This window comes from Bombus flavifrons, chromosome 8 (assembly GCF_040668555.2).
Source record: "Bombus flavifrons isolate JBK064 chromosome 8, iyBomFlav1_principal, whole genome shotgun sequence".
Taxonomy (NCBI): domain Eukaryota; kingdom Metazoa; phylum Arthropoda; class Insecta; order Hymenoptera; family Apidae; genus Bombus; species Bombus flavifrons.
In genome coordinates this window covers 12,428,540-12,448,550 of record NC_138449.1, presented here as the reverse complement: position 1 = coordinate 12,448,550, position 20,011 = coordinate 12,428,540, and the positions used below count along the sequence as shown (strand labels likewise).

General features: G+C 34.3%; 1 protein-coding gene across 5 annotated transcripts; it reads left to right on the top strand.

Moving 5' to 3' along the window:
• Window positions 1–76: 76 nt before the first annotated feature.
• Window positions 77–19,829, top strand: Dhc64C (dynein heavy chain, cytoplasmic). 5 transcript variants are annotated; one of them, XM_069117870.1, is made up of 23 exons: window positions 77–468; window positions 1,059–1,576; window positions 1,652–2,746; window positions 2,820–2,955; window positions 3,016–3,389; window positions 3,633–3,668; window positions 4,962–5,033; window positions 5,106–8,456; window positions 8,537–8,931; window positions 9,013–9,323; window positions 9,412–9,500; window positions 9,702–9,731; window positions 9,872–11,018; window positions 11,089–11,584; window positions 11,672–12,287; window positions 12,368–13,162; window positions 13,227–13,428; window positions 13,586–13,781; window positions 14,852–14,969; window positions 15,057–15,428; window positions 15,508–18,270; window positions 18,557–18,754; window positions 18,821–19,829. In XM_069117870.1, exons 1-23 carry the CDS (start codon window positions 225–227, stop codon window positions 19,253–19,255), a joined length of 13,989 nt encoding a protein of 4,662 aa, XP_068973971.1. In that variant the 5' UTR covers window positions 77–224; the 3' UTR covers window positions 19,256–19,829. The 5 variants fall into 5 exon arrangements, with proteins under 5 accessions (XP_068973971.1, XP_068973969.1, XP_068973973.1 ...); XM_069117868.1 differs by lacking the exon at window positions 13,586–13,781 and adding an exon at window positions 14,244–14,442 and having other exon boundaries at window positions 78–468; XM_069117872.1 differs by lacking the exons at window positions 3,633–3,668; window positions 13,586–13,781 and adding an exon at window positions 14,244–14,442 and having other exon boundaries at window positions 78–468.
• Window positions 19,830–20,011: the final 182 nt, after the last annotated feature.

The following is a 20,011-nucleotide window of genomic DNA, read 5'->3' as shown; positions in this document are numbered from 1 at the left end:
AAATAATATGAAAACTGGCCAGAATGCTGGATAAAATAGGGAGTGAGAAAATGGCGTTATTACTAGAGAATCGTTGGAATCGTTGCAGTTCGTATAGGTAGTTCCGTGCCGTAGTCTATGCCTCCTATATTCGTCATCACTCGTGTGACAGTTCATCCTAGAGCGGGGATCGACTGATCACCCGCTCAAGATTTTTTAAATTTTGCGATATTGATTAACGAAAGATGGGTGACTCCTTGGACGGCACCGGGGAACCGTCCCCGGAGTCTCAAATTGTTATAGTTGTATCATATTCAGCATTCGCTAATTATTTAAAGAAAGTCGTAACGGTCCTTCTACCCGATGAAGATGTGGTACCACCCGCGTTCAATTCTGCTCTAGAAGATAAGAGCAATCAAGAATGTGTAAGAAAATTCTTAGGCGATTCTCAAGTGTGGGCGCTTTACATACAAAGAAGTTCCAGTAAAGGTACGTGGATTGATTTGCAATAAATAATTAATTAATTTACTGTTGAGAATTTTGCACTCTGCCCTCTTATGATATCCTCCATTGCAGTATTTCGATACAACGGTACATCAATCCGCGACAGGAAACGTATCCTGAATATTAGTGCGGAGTTTGTCGTTTGATGCATTTAAATTTCTCATAAACGTGACTCATACGTTAATATAATCAATACACGTAATAGGATTGATACGTTCTTTTTCGTTAATATTCCGTATATTCCAGATGTCATAAATATATACCGGTACATATTTTCTTACACTAATTATGTTTTTATTTTCATATTTAATATAAGATTAAAATAATTTAAATTATAATGAGTTAAAAAGAAAAAATACGAAGTTAAATCATCATGTGCAACCTATTGTAACTACAATTATACATCATATATCTACTGTCATGAAGTAACATAATGCTTTGTGAAAATAAGAAATGTGTGGTCCCTTATTATTTTAGATTACATTATTTTTTTAGAATGGAAATTGACTTTCTATTCAGTTAAATTCTCCCTTTTCTTTTTATAAATGTGCCATAACTAATTTATTACTTTTTAGAGGAAGATAACAATGAAGGAGATGAAGAAAAAGAAAGTAGTATCTTTTATATCTCAAATGAGATATATTTTACTAGTCCTAAAATGGCCTCCTTAGTTTTAACAAAACGTGCAGCTGTGATTGAAGCTGATAAATCTATCCATTCACAGCTGCGTTTAGTTACATTCTCAGATGGACCACCATATGAAACATTGCATGCAATAAGCAAAACTATGGCACCATATTTTAAAAGTTATGTAAAGGAAACAGGCCGTGCAGACAGAGATGGTGATAAAATGGCACCATCTGTTGAAAAGAAAATAGCAGAACTTGAAATGGGTTTATTGCATCTACAACAGAACATAGATATTCCTGAAATTTCATTGCAAATTCATCCACTTGTGGCACAAGTAATTAAACAATGTGCAGAAGAAAATCGTAAGCCCAAAGTTGCTGATTTTGGTGACAAAGTTGAAGATTCAACATTTTTAAATCAATTACAAAATGGTGTTAATAGATGGATTAAAGAAATTCAAAAGGTAAAGGTCTTATGAATTATATATATATATATATATATATATATATATATACTTTATCTTTTTGTTTTTTCATAGGTTACTAAATTAAATCGTGACCCAGAATCAGGTACTGCTCTGCAAGAAATTTCTTTCTGGTTAAATTTGGAAAGAGCATTGCATCGAATACAGGAGAAACGAGAGAGTATAGAAATCACTTTGACACTTGATATACTTAAACATGGAAAACGATTTCATGCAACAGTTAGTTTTGATATAGATACTGGCCTACAACAAGCTTTGGCTACTGTCAATGACTACAATCCATTAATGAAAGATTTTCCAATAAATGATTTATTATCAGCTACAGAGCTTGAAAGAATAAGAACTAGCGTTCAACAAATATTTATGCACTTACGTAAAATTAGAAGTACTAAATATCCTGTTCAAAGAGTATTGAGGTTGATAGAAGCTATTTCTAGAGATCTAGGACAGCAGCTTCTTAAAGTGTTAGGTACAAGAAGATTAATGCACATTCCATTTGATGAGTTTGAAAAAGTTATGGAACAATGTTTTGAAGTGTTTAATACATGGGATGATGAATATGAAAAATTAACTGGTTTATTAAGAGATATTGTTAAGAAAAAACGCGATGAACATATGAAAATGGTATGGAGAGTATTACCAGCACATAAAAAATTACAAACTAGAATGGAGCAAATGCGAAATTTCCGTCGGCAACACGAACAACTCCGAACAGTAATTGTTCGTGTACTTAGACCTACCGTTCGTCAGAATAATAATAATGCTTCAATGGAGAATCCAGATAATGATAATGTAAAAGTTGAATTCGCTTTGGATGCAGCAGACGCAAACGCCATTAGCGAAGTAAATTTAGCATACGAAAATGTAAAAGAAATTGATTGTCTTGATATTACTAAGGAAGGTGTTGAATCATGGAAAGCTGCTGTCCGTAGATACGAAGAACGTATTGAGAGAGTTGAAGCAAGAATTACTGCACATCTTCGAGATCAATTAGGTACTGCGAAAAATGCAAATGAAATGTTTAGAATTTTTTCACGTTTTAATGCACTTTTCGTAAGACCGCATATTCGAGGCGCCATTAGAGAATATCAAACGCAACTGATACAGAGGGTAAAGGATGATATTGAAGCATTACATGAAAAATTTAAGGTATAAAAATATGGCACTCAAATCTTTTAATTGTAATTATTAATTTGTACTAATAGCTACATTGTCAATCTAGGTTCAGTATGCACAAAGCAAATGTTGTAGAATGAGTATGGTTAGAGATTTACCACCTGTTGCTGGCTCAATTATCTGGGTTAAACAAATAGATTATCAGCTTACAATGTATTTAAAACGGGTTGAAGATGTCTTAGGTAAATATTAAAATTATTTTATATAGTTGCATTGGATTTTCACTTATGTTTCTTTCATAGGAAAAGGATGGGAAACTCATATCGAAGGTCAAAAATTGAAAGCTGATGGGGATAGTTTTCGCATGAAACTGTCAACCCAGGAAATTTTTGATGATTGGGCACGTAAAGTGCAACAAAGAAATCTTGGTGTTACTGGAAGGATTTTTACAATAGAAAATGTACGATCACGAACCGGACGTGGCAATGTATTAAAGTTAAAAGTGAATTTTCTTCCTGAGATTATTACATTATCAAAGGAAGTTAGAAATTTAAGGAATCTCGGCTTTCGTGTACCTTTACCAATTGTGAATAGAGCACATCAGGCTAATCAGTTATATCCCTTTGCCATCAGCTTGATTGAGAGTATCAGAACCTATGAAAGAACACTTGAAAAGGTAATACTTCGTTTCATTTTATTATTTATAATTATAGTGCTATAATTCATACGTGATTTTAAAGAAATTTTATTGAAATATTGCAACGTAATTGTATTGCAATTATTATTTTAATAATATGAACAATATAAAACTTTTAAAATACAAATGAAAGGATAGACAATGATAGGGAATAGAACCAGGATAAAATTATATATTAGTAATATTGATATTTTTAATTCCTTGAGTGTCCAACATTTTTAGCTTACCAATCGGAGTCCCCACTGCCCCGCACTGAAGGTAGTCATATATGATGCTTTCAGGAATTATGCATTTTGCCTATATCTGCGAATTATATTGTATGCCTGCTTAGTTCTTGTAGAAAAATGTGTACTGCAAGATGATATGATTTTATTTTAGTAACGTAACAAATGGAAGAAACTAGTGAAAAAAGTATGAGTAGGTGAATCATAGGATGTGCGGGAACCCCATAAAATTAAAGCTTTCTCACTTTCAATTACAATATTAATTTTTTTATTCTTCGTAATGTTTCTGATTTTGTTGGCTTTCGAACATTTTACAAAAACTTTAAAACCCATTGTGAAGAAACCTTTGTTTCTGTTCCATGTTCTTAGCACTTAGCCAACCGTGCGCGCCACAGCGAACTATACGTTTCTCACTGTGCTCGGATAAGCACATCGCGCATTTTTCTAAGTATCGAGGATTAATATTCACTACTTAAAAAACAAAGAAGTCTAAAAATTATTTAAGTGGTCTCTTATATTTTGCGGTAATGATTTTATTTAACGATTTCACATATTGTTTATACAAAACATCAAATTAAAAGTATATATTAAAAGTATAAAACAATATAGGTAAAATTAGAAATATTAAAGATGATTAAAGATAAATAACACAATTTAAACGTGAAATTAAAAATTCATAATGCATTTTAATATCTTTTTTACATTGGTATCGTTCGATTATAACTTCATTTAGTCATAACGGATAGTTTAACTTTTTAATTAATTTTAACACCACCAAATTGATGTATTTTATTATATACTGTACTTTATAAAAGCAGAGAAAGTAGCGCAATTAATTGGGAACAATTCCAGGTAAACAATAACTGGTATCAAAAAAAGAAAAAAAAGAAGAAGAAAAGAAAACGCGTTGCAAAAGTCAAAAGGAAGATCTCTCCGTTCGATCACGTCGCGATGTACTCTACAGAGGGGAGATCTTCCTATTCGGTTGGCTAAGTGTTACTAAGTGTTACTAAGTGGTACTTGAAATTTGTATTATGTAATCATAATTAATTTGCAGACTTTAAGTGGCCGCATATTCAAAAAGTTTAATTGCCTGTAATTGATATAGTAATATCTTATATTTCTCAGTTTTTGTAACATGTTAATCGGAAATGAAAATTGCCATATAATTTTTTAGCATAAGCTATGAACATGTAAAACTTTTGTTTGCCTTCTTGTCTGTACATTATTGAATGGTAAATGGTAATTTATGTCGTAAAATTGTATTGATATGATTCACAATATAAGTTTTTAAAATTGTATTTCATAATTCATTTTTTTTTCCTAGATCGAAGATAAAGCCAGTATAATTCCCTTGGTTGCTGGAATGCGTAACGATGTATTATCCCTTATTTCTGAAGTAAGTCTTATTTATGTTATTACATTATAAAATTTTACTATTAAGTACAATCATTTTTATTTTTGAATTTAGGGAATTGCTCTAATTTGGGAAAGTTATAAATTAGATCAATATGTGCAACGTCTTTCCGATGCCGTTGTTTCATTCCAAGAAAAAGTGGAAGATCTTGTGGTAGTTGAAGAGCAATTGGATGTTGATGTCCGATCTCTTGAAACATGTCCATATTCAGCAAATACATTTGCTGATATACTTTCCAAAATTCAAAAAGCCGTAGATGAATTATCTTTAAAAAATTATTCAAATCTAACTATTTGGGTATCTAGACTTGATGAGGAAGTAGAGAAGAATTTAGCAGCTAGATTAGAGGCGGGAATAAAAGCATGGACTGATGCACTTACTGGTCAAAAGAAAGAAGTAGATTTAAGTATGGATACTGATGCACCTTCTCAACCCACTCATAAACCTGGTGGCGATCCAAAAATTCAAAATCAGATACACGAAGTTCGAATAACAAATCAAACAATGTACTTGTATCCAAGCATTGAAGATGCTAGATTCCAAATAATGCAACAATTATTTGCATGGCAAGCTATTGTTACTTCTCAAATTCGACTTCAAAGTTCGAGGTATCAAGTGGGTTTAGATAAACCTGAATCAGGTACTTACAGAAATTTACTTACGAAGTTACCCAATGGGAAACAACCTTTGGAAGCAGCTTATGAAGCGGTTGAATCTAAAATGAAAGATATTGCCGATTATGTAGATCAATGGTTACGTTATCAAGCACTTTGGGACTTACAACCAGACAATTTATATGGGAAGTTAGGAGAAAATATAAATTTATGGATGAAATGTTTGAATGATATTAAAAAGACCAGAGCTACGTTTGATACATCAGATACCAGACGAGAATTTGGACCTGTTATTATTGACTTTGCAAAAGTACAAAGTAAAGTATCTTTGAAATATGATTCATGGCACAAAGAAACATTAGGAAAATTCGGCACTCTTCTCGGCAATGAAATGGCAAGCTTCCACGCACAAGTATCAAAATCTAGAAGCGATTTAGAACAACAATCCATTGAAGCTGCTAGTACTTCCGATGCTGTGGGATTCATAACTTATGTTCAATCATTGAAACGTAAGATGAAAATCTGGGAGAAACAAGTCGATATATATCGCGAGGGTCAAAGAATATTGGAACGTCAAAGGTTCCAATTTCCTTCTTCATGGTTGCACGTAGACAACATAGAAGGCGAATGGGGTGCATTCAATGAAATAATCAAGAGAAAAGACACAAGTATACAGACACAAGTTGCGTCGTTACAGATGAAAATAGTAGCGGAAGATAAAGCGGTTGAAATAAGGACTACTGATTTCCTCAGTGATTGGGAAAGAGGAAAACCAGTCGAGGGCCATTTACGACCAGATGAAGCTTTGCAACAGTTACAATTGTTTGAAAGCAAATTTGCTAGATTAAAAGAAGAACGAGATAACGTAGCAAAGGCTAAAGAAGCTTTAGAATTGCAAGAACCGGGAGCAGTATCAACTAGCGAAGATAGAATGCAAGTAGTATTTGAAGAGCTTCAAGATTTAAGAGGCGTTTGGTCTGAATTGTCGAAAATATGGGCACAGATCGATGATACGCGAGAGAAGCCATGGTTATCTGTTCAACCAAGAAAATTACGTCAACAGTTAGATGGAATGATGGCACAACTGAAAGAGCTACCAGCTAGATTAAGACAGTATTCTTCATATGAATATGTTAAAAAAATGTTGCAAAGTTACACCAAAGTTAATATGTTAATTTTCGAATTAAAATCTGATGCCTTGAAAGAAAGACATTGGAAACAATTAACAAAGCAACTTCGAGTAAACTGGGTACTAAGTGAACTTACTCTTGGTCAAGTTTGGGATGTAAACTTACAAAAAAATGAAGGAATAGTAAAAGATATCATTCTTGTCGCTCAAGGTGAAATGGCGCTAGAAGAATTCTTAAAACAAGTTCGAGAATCCTGGCAAACTTATGAATTGGATTTAATCAATTATCAAAATAAATGTAGATTAATTCGTGGTTGGGATGATCTTTTTAATAAAGTTAAAGAACACATCAATTCTGTGGCTGCTATGAAACTCTCACCTTATTACAAAGTATTTGAAGAAGAAGCATTAACATGGGAAGAAAAATTGAATAGAATCAATGCATTATTTGATGTATGGATAGATGTTCAGCGACGTTGGGTTTATCTGGAAGGAATTTTCTCAGGAAGTGCTGACATTAAAACATTATTGCCTGTTGAGACATCACGTTTCCAAAGCATTAGTTCTGAGTTCCTTGGTTTAATGAAAAAGGTATCTAAATCTCCCATGGTAATGGATGTTCTAAACATTCCTGGTGTACAAAGAGCACTTGAACGTTTAGCTGATCTACTAGGAAAAATACAGAAAGCTTTAGGAGAATATCTTGAAAGAGAACGAACGTCATTCCCGCGATTTTATTTCGTGGGCGATGAGGATTTATTGGAAATTATTGGTAATAGCAAAAACATTGCTAGATTACAAAAACATTTTAAAAAGATGTTTGCTGGTGTAGCAGCTATTCTCTTGAATGAAGATAACACTATTATTACTGGTATCGCTTCCCGCGAAGGAGAGGAAGTACTTTTCCAAAATCCTGTATCTACTATTGATCATCCAAAAATCAATGAATGGTTGACGCTTGTAGAAAAAGAAATGAGAGTTACATTAGCATCGAGTCTTGCAAGAGCAGTACAAGATATTAAACAATTCAAAGATGGAAATATTAACCCCCAAGCGTTTATGACATGGTGTGATAATTATCAGGCTCAAATTATAGTTTTAGCAGCTCAGATTTTATGGTCAGAAGATGTTGAAGCTGCGTTGCATGAGTCGCAAAGCGATCCAAGTAAGAATTCCTTAGAAAGAGTGTTACTACAAGTTGAAGGTACATTAAATGTCTTAGCAGACTCTGTTCTCCAAGAACAACCTGCGTTAAGACGGAAAAAATTAGAGCATTTAATTAACGAATTTGTACATAAACGCACAGTAACAAGAAGATTAATTGCAAATAAAGTTTCCAATCCCAAAGCATTTGAATGGTTATGTGAAATGAGATTCTACTTTGATCCGAGGCAAACTGAAGTTTTACAGCAACTTACGATACATATGGCAAATGCGAAATTTTATTATGGTTTCGAATATTTAGGAGTACAAGATAGATTAGTACAGACACCTTTGACAGACAGATGTTATTTAACAATGACACAGGCTTTAGAAGCTCGTCTTGGAGGTTCTCCATTTGGACCAGCTGGGACAGGAAAAACTGAGTCGGTTAAAGCTCTCGGTCACCAGCTCGGAAGATTTGTACTGGTGTTTAATTGCGATGAAACATTCGACTTTCAGGTAAATAAAGAATATTATCAAAGCAATGGCTCTACAGCTTTTAAGAAGTTATTTTAATGATGTTTTATTGCATTTCTTAGGCTATGGGTCGTATCTTTGTCGGTCTTTGTCAAGTTGGAGCATGGGGTTGTTTCGATGAATTTAATCGTCTCGAAGAGCGTATGCTTTCAGCTGTCTCTCAGCAAGTGCAAACTATTCAGGAAGCATTAAAAAGTCAGATGGAAGGGAAGAAAGAAGGAACACTCTGTGTAGAATTAGTTGGGAAACAAGTTAAAGTATCCACAGATATGGCAATCTTTATTACAATGAATCCAGGCTATGCTGGACGATCAAATCTTCCTGATAATTTAAAGAAGCTCTTTAGATCACTAGCTATGACTACTCCAGATAGGCAGTTAATTGCTGAAGTTATGCTTTTCAGTCAAGGATTTAGATCTGCTGAAAAGCTAGCATGCAAGATCGTACCATTCTTTAAGTGAGATTTTTATTCTTGTATATCATTTAAGTATATATACCTTTCTTCTTTTTCTTACTAAATTTATGGTATTGTTACTAGACTATGCGATGAACAACTTTCCAATCAATCTCATTATGATTTTGGTCTTCGGGCACTTAAATCTGTACTTATTTCCGCTGGAAATGTTAAACGCGATCGAATTCAAAAAATCAAAGAAGGCATGCAGAATCGTGGCGAAACTAATATTGACGAGGCTTCGATCGCTGAAAATTTGCCAGAGCAAGAAATTCTTATTCAATCTGTTTGTGAAACAATGGTACCAAAATTAGTCGCTGAAGATATTCCATTACTATTTAGTTTACTTAACGATGTATTTCCTAATGTAAATTACACACGTGCTGAAATGAAAGGTAATTACTACATTTAAAGTCACATTTTGATATCTTATACATATGCTAATTTTCCTTTATGTACTACAAATAAAATATGTATTCATAGGATTGAAAGATCAGATTAGAAAGGTATGCATGGAAGAGTATTTAGTATGTGGTGAAGGTGACGAACAAGGAGGAGCTTGGCAGGAAAAGGTAATATACATATCATAATATAGAGAGCAATAAATAATCATCTTCTCATTATATTCAGTCTTATCATTGTCATAAAAAAAGAATAAAAAGAAATAGCATACATAAAATGTTAAAACTTCTGTTTCTTCTGAGAACATGTTATGTAAGATAGATAATATCTTCCTAATTTTTGAATTTTTTTTTATCATATGCATTCCCTAGGAAATGGTCGGTGAGACCTGGGTAGAAAAGGTGAGACGAAAATTAAATCATGGATAGCATTGCATGGTCAACATTTATCAACTCCATAGATAACATCCTTCATAAATTCGCATGATTATAATCTTCTTCTTATTTTGATAGTTACTACTTTTATAAATCTTTTTATTTAGGTACTACAACTTTATCAAATTTGTAACTTAAATCATGGTTTAATGATGGTTGGTCCAAGTGGTTCTGGGAAAACGACGGCGTGGAAAGTACTGTTAAAAGCCTTAGAAAGATTCGAAGGAATAGAAGGTGTCGCACATGTAATCGATCCTAAAGCTATTAGCAAGGAAACATTATATGGTGTACTAGATCCAAATACACGTGAATGGACAGATGGCCTCTTCACACATATTCTTAGAAAAATTATAGACAATGTAAGAGGGGAGATCAATAAACGACAGTGGATCATATTTGATGGTGATGTTGATCCAGAATGGGTTGAAAACCTGAATTCTGTACTCGACGATAATAAACTACTCACGCTACCAAACGGCGAACGTTTAAGTTTACCTCCAAATGTGAGAGTTATGTTTGAAGTGCAAGATCTAAAGTATGCCACGTTAGCTACTGTTTCTCGTTGCGGCATGGTTTGGTTCTCTGAAGACGTACTTTCTACAGAGATGATATTTGAAAATTACATGCTGCGTTTAAGAAACATTCCTCTCGAAGATGGAGAAGAAGATAATCTTAGCAAAAAGGCAACAGAAAAAGACGATACTATGTCTCCTGCATTATCAGTACAAAGAGAGGTTGCTAGCATTTTACAAAGTTATTTTGCTCCAGATGGATTAGTAGTGAGATGTTTAGAGTATGCCATGAAACAAGAACATATAATGGATTTTACACGTCTGCGAGCATTAAGCTCTTTATTCTCTATGCTAAATCAAGCTGTGCGCAATGTTTTACAATATAATCATTCACATATAGATTTTCCGTTGCCAAGTGAACAACTAGAACGTTATATGCCGAAGTGCTTGGTATATGCCTTGCTGTGGAGTTTCGCAGGTGACGCGAAACTAAAAGTTAGATCTGATTTGGGAGATTTTGTTAGATCTATTACCACTGTACCTCTACCAACTCAAAGTAACATTCCTATTATTGATTTTGAAGTAAGCATTCATGGTGAATGGTTACCTTGGAGTAATAAAGTTCCGCAGATTGAAGTGGAAACACATAAAGTTGCTAGTCCAGATATTGTTGTACCTACTTTAGATACGGTAAGGCACGAGAGTCTACTTTACACATGGTTGGCAGAACATAAACCAATAGGTAATATTATACTTATAAAAATTATTATAAAATTAGAAGCATATAATGATAGAATATATAATTTTTATAGTGCTTTGTGGACCACCTGGCTCTGGTAAAACCATGACGCTCTTCTCTGCTTTACGAGCTTTGCCTGATATGGAAGTTGTTGGATTAAACTTTTCTTCCGCTACTACGCCTGAATTATTGTTAAAAACTTTTGATCATTATTGCGAATATCGCAAAACACCTAATGGTGTTGTACTTTCACCAGTACAATTGGGCAAATGGCTGGTTCTATTTTGCGATGAAATTAATTTACCCGATATGGATAATTATGGAACACAACGCGTAATCTCGTTCCTCAGACAATTGGTAGAACATAGGGGTTTCTATCGAACTAGCGATCAAGCATGGGTTACTTTGGAACGGATCCAATTTGTCGGAGCGTGCAATCCTCCAACAGATCCAGGTAGAAAGCCGCTTAGTCATAGGTTCTTACGACATGTTCCAGTTATATACGTCGATTACCCGGGAGAAACATCTTTAAAACAAATTTATGGTACATTTACACGGGCTATGCTTAGGTAATAATAACGATAACGAATGATCATCTTAAAATTACTGGAATGAAGTAATGAATAGCTCTTTCACTCTACAATTTATTATTACAGATTAACACCCTCTTTACGAGGTTACGCAGAACCTTTAACGAATGCAATGGTAGAGTTTTATCTAGCTTCACAAGAAAGATTTACACAAGACATGCAACCACATTACGTTTACTCTCCGCGTGAAATGACACGTTGGGTACGCGGAATCTGTGAAGCTATTAGGCCTCTCGATAATTTATCGGTTGAAGGTCTAGTACGCTTATGGGCACACGAGGCTCTTCGTTTATTCCAAGATAGATTAGTAGAAGATTCCGAAAGAGCTTGGACCAACAAAAACATAGATACTGTCGCCATGAAACATTTTATGGGTGTCGATAAGGAGAAAGCATTAGCCAGGCCTATATTATACAGTAATTGGTTATCTAAAGATTATGTGCCAGTTAATAGACAAGAATTACGAGACTATGTTAGAGCAAGATTGAAAGTATTTTATGAAGAGGAATTAGATGTTCCTTTGGTACTTTTTGACGAAGTTCTTGAACATGTTTTACGAATCGACAGAATTTTCCGTCAGCCTCAGGGACACTTATTACTTATTGGTGTCTCTGGTGCTGGTAAGACAACTCTGTCTAGGTTCGTTGCTTGGATGAATGGTTTATCCATTTTTCAAATAAAGGTATTTATCTATAAACTGTTAGAATTATTCATTTTAAAAGGTTTACAATTTATTTAACGTATTGATATTTTATATCAAAGGTTCATAATAAATATACCGGAGAAGATTTTGACGAAGATTTGCGTCAAGTGTTAAGACGATCTGGTTGTAAAGATGAGAAAATAGCATTTATTCTTGATGAATCGAACGTTTTAGATTCTGGCTTTCTTGAACGTATGAATACGTTGCTTGCAAACGGAGAAGTACCTGGTTTATTCGAAGGTGATGAGTATACGACACTTATGACTCAATGTAAAGAGGGAGCACAACGCGAAGGTCTCATGTTAGATTCTAACGAAGAATTGTATAAATGGTTTACTGGTCAAGTTATGAAGAATTTGCATGTAGTATTTACGATGAACCCCAGTACCGATGGTCTTAAAGATAGAGCTGCGACATCACCTGCATTGTTCAATAGATGTGTGTTAAATTGGTTTGGTGATTGGTCAGATAACGCACTTTTCCAAGTTGGCAAAGAGTTTACTAGTCGTGTAGATTTGGAAAGACCTATGTGGAAGTATCCAGATTTCTTCCCTTCAGTTTGTTCTTTAATACCATCACAGCCTTCTCATAGAGATGCTGTAATAAATGCTTGCGTTTATGTACACCAAACATTACATAAAGCTAATGCTAGGCTCGCGAAACGAAGTGGTAGGACAATGGCTATTACACCTCGTCATTACTTAGACTTTATACATCATTTCGTAAAGTTGTATCAAGAGAAGAGAAGTGATTTAGAGGAGCAACAATTGCATTTAAACGTTGGTTTAAGCAAAATAGCAGAAACAGTAGAACAAGTAGAAGAAATGCAAAAAAGTTTAGCTATAAAATCTCAGGTAAGATAATGAAATGAAAAAAAATATCTTTTACAGCTTTTTCTCATGTATATCTTGTATATAGGAATTGCATGCAAAAAATGAAGCTGCAAATGCAAAATTACGACAAATGGTTAAGGATCAGCAAGAAGCAGAAAAGAAGAAGGTGCAAAGTCAAGAAATTCAACAACAATTAGCAATACAAACTGTTGCTATTGACCAAAAACGAGACGATGTCATGGCCGACTTAGCACAAGTTGAACCAGCTGTTATTGATGCACAAAACGGTATGTATTATTTATACTCTAGTTTTAATCGGCGCAATGAGTACAAACGGTTGTTATACTTCTGGTACATAACTGTAATCGATGTTCATCCGTATTTTATTTTGAATACCTGAAACATGTGACGCGCATTGTGTTCAAACGTTTGCAATGAGTGTAGCTGTCAAGGGGATTAAACGGCAGTATCTTGTCGAAATTCGATCAATGGCAAATCCTCCAAACATCGTAAAGGTAGCTTTAGAATCTATATGCTTGTTACTTGAGGAAAATGCTACCGATTGGAAACAGATTCGTGCTATTATTATGAAGGATAGTTTTATACCGACCATCGTCAACTTCAACACAGAAAACATCACGTAAGAAATGATTCTGGATCTGCTGAATGTTCAATCTCGCGTGGGCATTTATCGAGGCAAATACATATAATTCTATAACCGCTTGACATATGTATATGTATATGTTATGACTTTTGGCTGAATACAATATACTCACCTACGTATAGCATACGTTCTTATAAGTAGAAAGAAACTTCTAAATTAATTACTTCTAGACAGATTATTTTACTTTAATTTTCAATATATAAATTTTTAAATATTTTCTAGCAACAATTATAAGGACGTGACATGATACGTAAATACTGTGTTACTGTAAATAAAATGTATCGTGTTTTTTATCTCTAACTGTCTATAGGTGATTTAAAACGATGTGCAGTCTGCTGCGGAGCTTTCTTCACGTAACATCGTCATAACTGTTCTAATTGCACATGCCTGCACTTTATTTTCTTTGTACTATATAAAATCGTTTCGTTTTTCGTATAGCGGTGAAATCGATAAAGAAACAACATTTAGTCGAAGTTCGGTCCATGGCGAATCCGCCGGCGATCGTGAAGGTTGCACTGGAGTCTATCTGCTTATTGCTCGGTGAAAATGCCAGTGATTGGAAATCTATCCGCGCTGTCATCATGAGGGACAATTTTATCAATACTATTGTCTCTAATTTCAGTACTGAGGATATTACGTAAGCATGCTTTCATTGTTTGTTTACCTTTACAAATGGTATAATTCTTTGATGTAGGGATCAGCGAACACGGTTCGTTGATACAAATATTTTCTAAAAGATTCATCAAATAGAAGTTTATAATAAGAAGAAGATGATGAATAATATAAGAATGTCTGAAATGTGTAATACTAATATTTGTTGTATGTATCTACAACTAATCTTTGTGCTTGCTGATCTCAAATCTAAACAAATGTTGGACAAATCACAAAGCACAATTGATACTTAGAGCATGTGAACGATAATTGACAACTTTGTTACTAACCAAAATTATGTGTATAATATAGTATACTAAACTTGAAATTGTTAAAAATCGTTATCAAATTATTGAATTAAGAAATTTAAAGAATTTTTTTATACATTTATTTAGGGATGAAGTAAGAGAGAAAATGAAGAGTCGTTATTTAAGTAATCCTGACTATAATTTTGAAAAAGTTAACCGAGCCAGTATGGCTTGCGGACCTCTCGTTAAATGGGCTACTGCACAGGTGAATATTTAAAAGGAGATATTCGACATAGATTTCGTTTCTCAAAAAAGAAATCATTATTAAAAATATATGATTTAAAAATTTTAGATCGAATATGCAGACATGTTGAAACGAGTAGAACCTTTAAGAGATGAACTTCATTCGTTAGAACGGCAGGCTGAAACAAATAAGCAGAAGGGTGAAGAAGTAAAAAATTTGATTGCTCAGTTGGAACAAAGCATAGCGTCGTATAAGGAAGAATATGCTCAGCTTATTTCTCAGGCGCAAGCTATTAAAGCCGATTTAGAAAGCGTACAAGCTAAAGTAGATCGTTCTATCGCTTTATTAAAATCATTAGTGATTGAAAGAGAACGTTGGGAAGCAACTAGCGAAACATTTAAGAGTCAAATGTCTACAATTATTGGAGATGTACTCTTGTCATCTGCTTTCCTAGCATATGCTGGATATTTTGATCAACATGTAAGTATTTAACTATTAAGTTATCGTATATGTTTTTCTATATAGGATACTGACATATATAACCTTTGATATATTTTAGTACCGACAAAATTTGTTCAGCACTTGGTGTCAACATTTACAACATGCAAACCTACAGTTCCGACCGGATATAGCAAGAACAGAATACCTCTCAAATCCTGATGAACGTTTAAGGTGGCAAGCTAATGCTTTACCAACGGATGATCTGTGTACTGAAAATGCTATTATGTTAAAGCGATTCAATAGATATCCACTAATTATCGATCCATCTGGACAAGCAACAGAATTTATAATGAACGAATTTAAAGATCGAAAGATTACGAAAACAAGTTTCTTGGATGACTCGTTCAGAAAGAATTTAGAGAGTGCATTACGCTTTGGTAATCCTTTGTTAGTACAGGATGTCGAAAATTATGATCCTATACTAAATCCTGTTCTAAATAGAGAATTAAGAAGAACAGGTGGACGTGTATTAATCACCCTTGGGGATCAAGATATCGATCTTTCACCATCTTTCGTAATCTTTTTATCAACGAGAGATCCAACTGTAGAATTTCCACCTGACATTTGTTCTCGTGTTACCTTTGTAAACTTCACCGTTACTAGAAGTTCGTTGCAAAGTCAATGCTTAAATCAAGTTTTGAAAGCCGAACGTCCGGACATTGATGAGAAGAGATCTGACTTATTAAAATTACAAGGTGAATTCCATTTGCGGCTGAGGCAGCTTGAGAAATCCTTATTGCAAGCATTGAACGATGCTAAAGGAAAAATCCTTGATGATGATTCTGTGATAACTACCCTTGAAACTTTGAAACAGGAAGCGGCTGATATTAGTAAAAAAGTCGAAGAGACAGATAAAGTAATAGCAGAAATTGAAACAGTTTCTCAACAGTACATGCCTTTGTCTCAAGCTTGTTCAAATATGTATTTCACGATGGACAGTTTGAATCAAGTGCACTTCTTATACCAGTATTCTTTGAAAATGTTCTTAGATGTCTTCACATCTGTTTTATCTCAAAATCCAAGATTGTGTAATATATCAGATTATACACAAAGACTATCGGTTATTACAAGCGATTTATTTTCTGCTTGTTACGAACGCGTCGCTCGCGGAATGTTGCATACGGATAGATTAACATTTGCATTGTTATTATGTAGAATTCATCTGAAAGGTATTGCCACAGAATCCACTTACGATAGTGAATTTACATTTTTCTTACGTGGGAAAGAAGGTGTATTAAATATACGAGATCCTATAATGCCTAATTTAAGTTCAGAACAACAAGAAGCTATGATGCGTTTGAGTCTTAGACTGCCAGCTTTTAAAAAATTGCGCGAGAAAATTCAAGAAAATGGAGAATTCAATACGTGGTTACAATCACCAACGCCTGAGACGTGTGTGCCGAAGCTTTGGGACGAAGAAAAGCCATTGACGCCAACTGGAACAGCTATGCATCAGTTATTGATAATTCAAGCATTCCGACCAGATCGTGTGATAGCTGCTGCGTCTTTAGTAGTAACTTCCGCTCTGGGAGAATCATTCATGGCAGCTGCAGAAGTGGAACTTGATTTTGCTTCTGTAGTTGAGAATGAATTGAAAGCTAATGTACCTGCGTTGCTTTGTTCAGTACCAGGTTTCGATGCCTCTGGCCGAGTGGATGATTTGGCAGCTGAATCAGGCAAACAAATAGCTAGTATCGCAATTGGATCTGCAGAAGGATTTAATCAAGCAGATAGAGCGATAAACATGGCTGTTAAAGCTGGTAGATGGGTATTATTGAAAAATGTCCATTTAGCACCACAGTGGTTAGTACAACTTGAAAAGAAATTGCACAGTTTACAACCACATGCCAGTTTTAGATTATTCTTAACCATGGAGATCAATCCAAAAGTACCAGTTAATTTACTTAGAGCTGGTAGAATATTTGTCTTCGAACCACCTCCTGGAATTAGAGCAAATCTATTACGAACTTTCAGTACGGTACCAGCATCAAGAATGATGAAAGTACCTAACGAAAGAGCCCGTCTTTATTTCTTACTAGCATGGTTCCATGCTATCGTTCAAGAACGTCTTCGTTATGCTCCGTTAGGATGGGCTAAACATTACGAATTCAATGAGAGCGATCTACGAGTAGCTTGTGACACTCTGGATACATGGATAGAAGCTACTGCTATGGGCAGAACTAACTTACCACCGGAGAAAGTACCTTGGGACGCTCTAGTGACACTGCTATCTCAATGCATATACGGTGGTAAAATTGATAACGATTTTGACCAACGTCTTCTTGCATCGTTCCTTCGGAAACTTTTCACTCCGCGATCCTTTGAAGCCGATTTTGCGCTCGTTGCTAACATTGACGGTTTGCAAGGAGGTCAACGACATATTACTATGCCAGATGGTACCAGACGTGATCATTTCCTTAAATGGATTGAATCATTATCTGATAGACAAACGCCGTCGTGGCTTGGGTTACCGAATAATGCGGAAAAAGTACTGCTCACGACCAGAGGCACAGACTTGGTATCTAAATTATTAAAAATGCAACAATTAGAAGACGAAGATGAATTAGCGTATTCTAACGAAGAATCGTTAGATACACCTAGAGAAGCGGAAGCTGATGGCCGACCATCATGGATGAGAACGTTACACAATTCAGCATCAACATGGTTACAATTGCTTCCAAAAAATTTACCGACACTGAAAAGAACTGTAGAAAATATAAAGGATCCTCTCTACAGGTATTTTGAGAGAGAGGTTAATAGCGGTGCTAAATTGCTACAAGATGTGATCCATGATTTAGAAGACGTTGTTTTAATCTGTCAGGTATTTTTTCAATTTACATTGATATTGTTGTTAGGAAAGAGCGATTTCTTGACACTCAATACTTTATTTTTAATAAGTATTACATCCAATATACGTATATTATCATTGAGGATCATACAGCAACATTTGATATTATTTGATTTGAGAAGCACATTAAACATGATAGCTTTCATTTGAAAATGAAACATTAAATTTCCATGAAATATATTCTTCTAAAGTAAACAGTTAAAAAATTGGGAACTTTTAATATGATCTACTAAATATAAATGTTGTGTTTTGTTTATAGGGTAAAAAGAAGCAAACCAATTATCACAGAACTATGTTGTCAGAATTAGTGAAAGGCATTCTACCAGGTGGTTGGAGACGATACACGGTACCAAGAGGATGCACAGTAATACAATGGATAACAGACTTTAGTCATAGAGTATCACAATTGCAAGAAGTTTCACGATTAGTATCTCAAGGCGGAGCTAAAGAAATTAAGGTTTGTTTAATTAAACTTATTTGTGTAGTTAATTATTCACATTTCCTATAACCATATTTCTTTTAGAGTTTCCCTGTTTGGCTTGGTGGATTATTGAATCCCGAAGCATATATTACAGCAACGAGACAGTGCATAGCGCAAGCAAACAGTTGGTCACTGGAAGAACTGCAACTCGACGTAACTATAGGAGACAGTGATAATATTGCAACGGACGATTGTTCGTTTGCTGTAACCGGTCTTAAATTGCAAGGAGCGCAATGTAAAGATAATCAGTTGTATTTGACTTCAACTATAATGACCGATTTACCAGTTACCATGTTGAGGTGGATACGATCTACCACCGATGATGTACGAAAGGGCAAATTGTCTTTACCGGTTTATCTTAACAGCACACGTACTGAATTATTATTTACCGTTGATTTAAACATTGCTCCTAGTCAAGATCCTCACAGTTTTTATGAGAGGGGAGTCGCTGTTCTTACATCTACTGCTTTGAATTAATACTTATAAAATTAGCAAACTACGATATTTAACAAATAATATAACGATAAAGTCATAAAGGAATGGGCAAACGAACTTTTCAGAAATGAAGTAGTAAAGAACCTCTACATATATTGTACCGTTTGCTCGAGATGTTTCTTAATCTGTTCATCTTTAATTATTTATAAAGTATTAAATATTACGAGATCCAGTTAGCTAGTATAGTATTCTGTCAATGTCACAGTCATCAGTAAAAAAAGTTTGCCCGTTTCTTCTAATATACTAATTGAATACGTAGCAAAGACTATTATTTATCGCTTTAAAACAATTCTTAGCACAATATTTTGTAAACGTGCATTAAAACGAATCATTTTCTTGATAATTAACATAATTGAGAAAGATGTAAGACATCCGTTTTAGAATTGATGTAATAACGAGATTGTAATATATATAGTTTATTTAGTTTTGTATACGTTTAAAACTCAAAGACCGCTTTCTGTAACAAAGTTACATTGTGTTTGCTTAAGTGTAAGTACGAATGTATTGTAGAATCTATATTATTTGAATGGTATCTAATAAAAAACTTAATGTACGATTTACAAGAGTTATTAAAAAAGTAAAATGAGTACCGTTAAAATGCTTTGTACTTTGTTGCTTTGATCAATTATATTAATATCTATTTCTGTAATTATGCAACATTTAAAGTATGAACATTGTTTAAATCTTATCATTATTAAATTAGATGTCATAGAAGCACTATTAATTTAAAAAAGAACA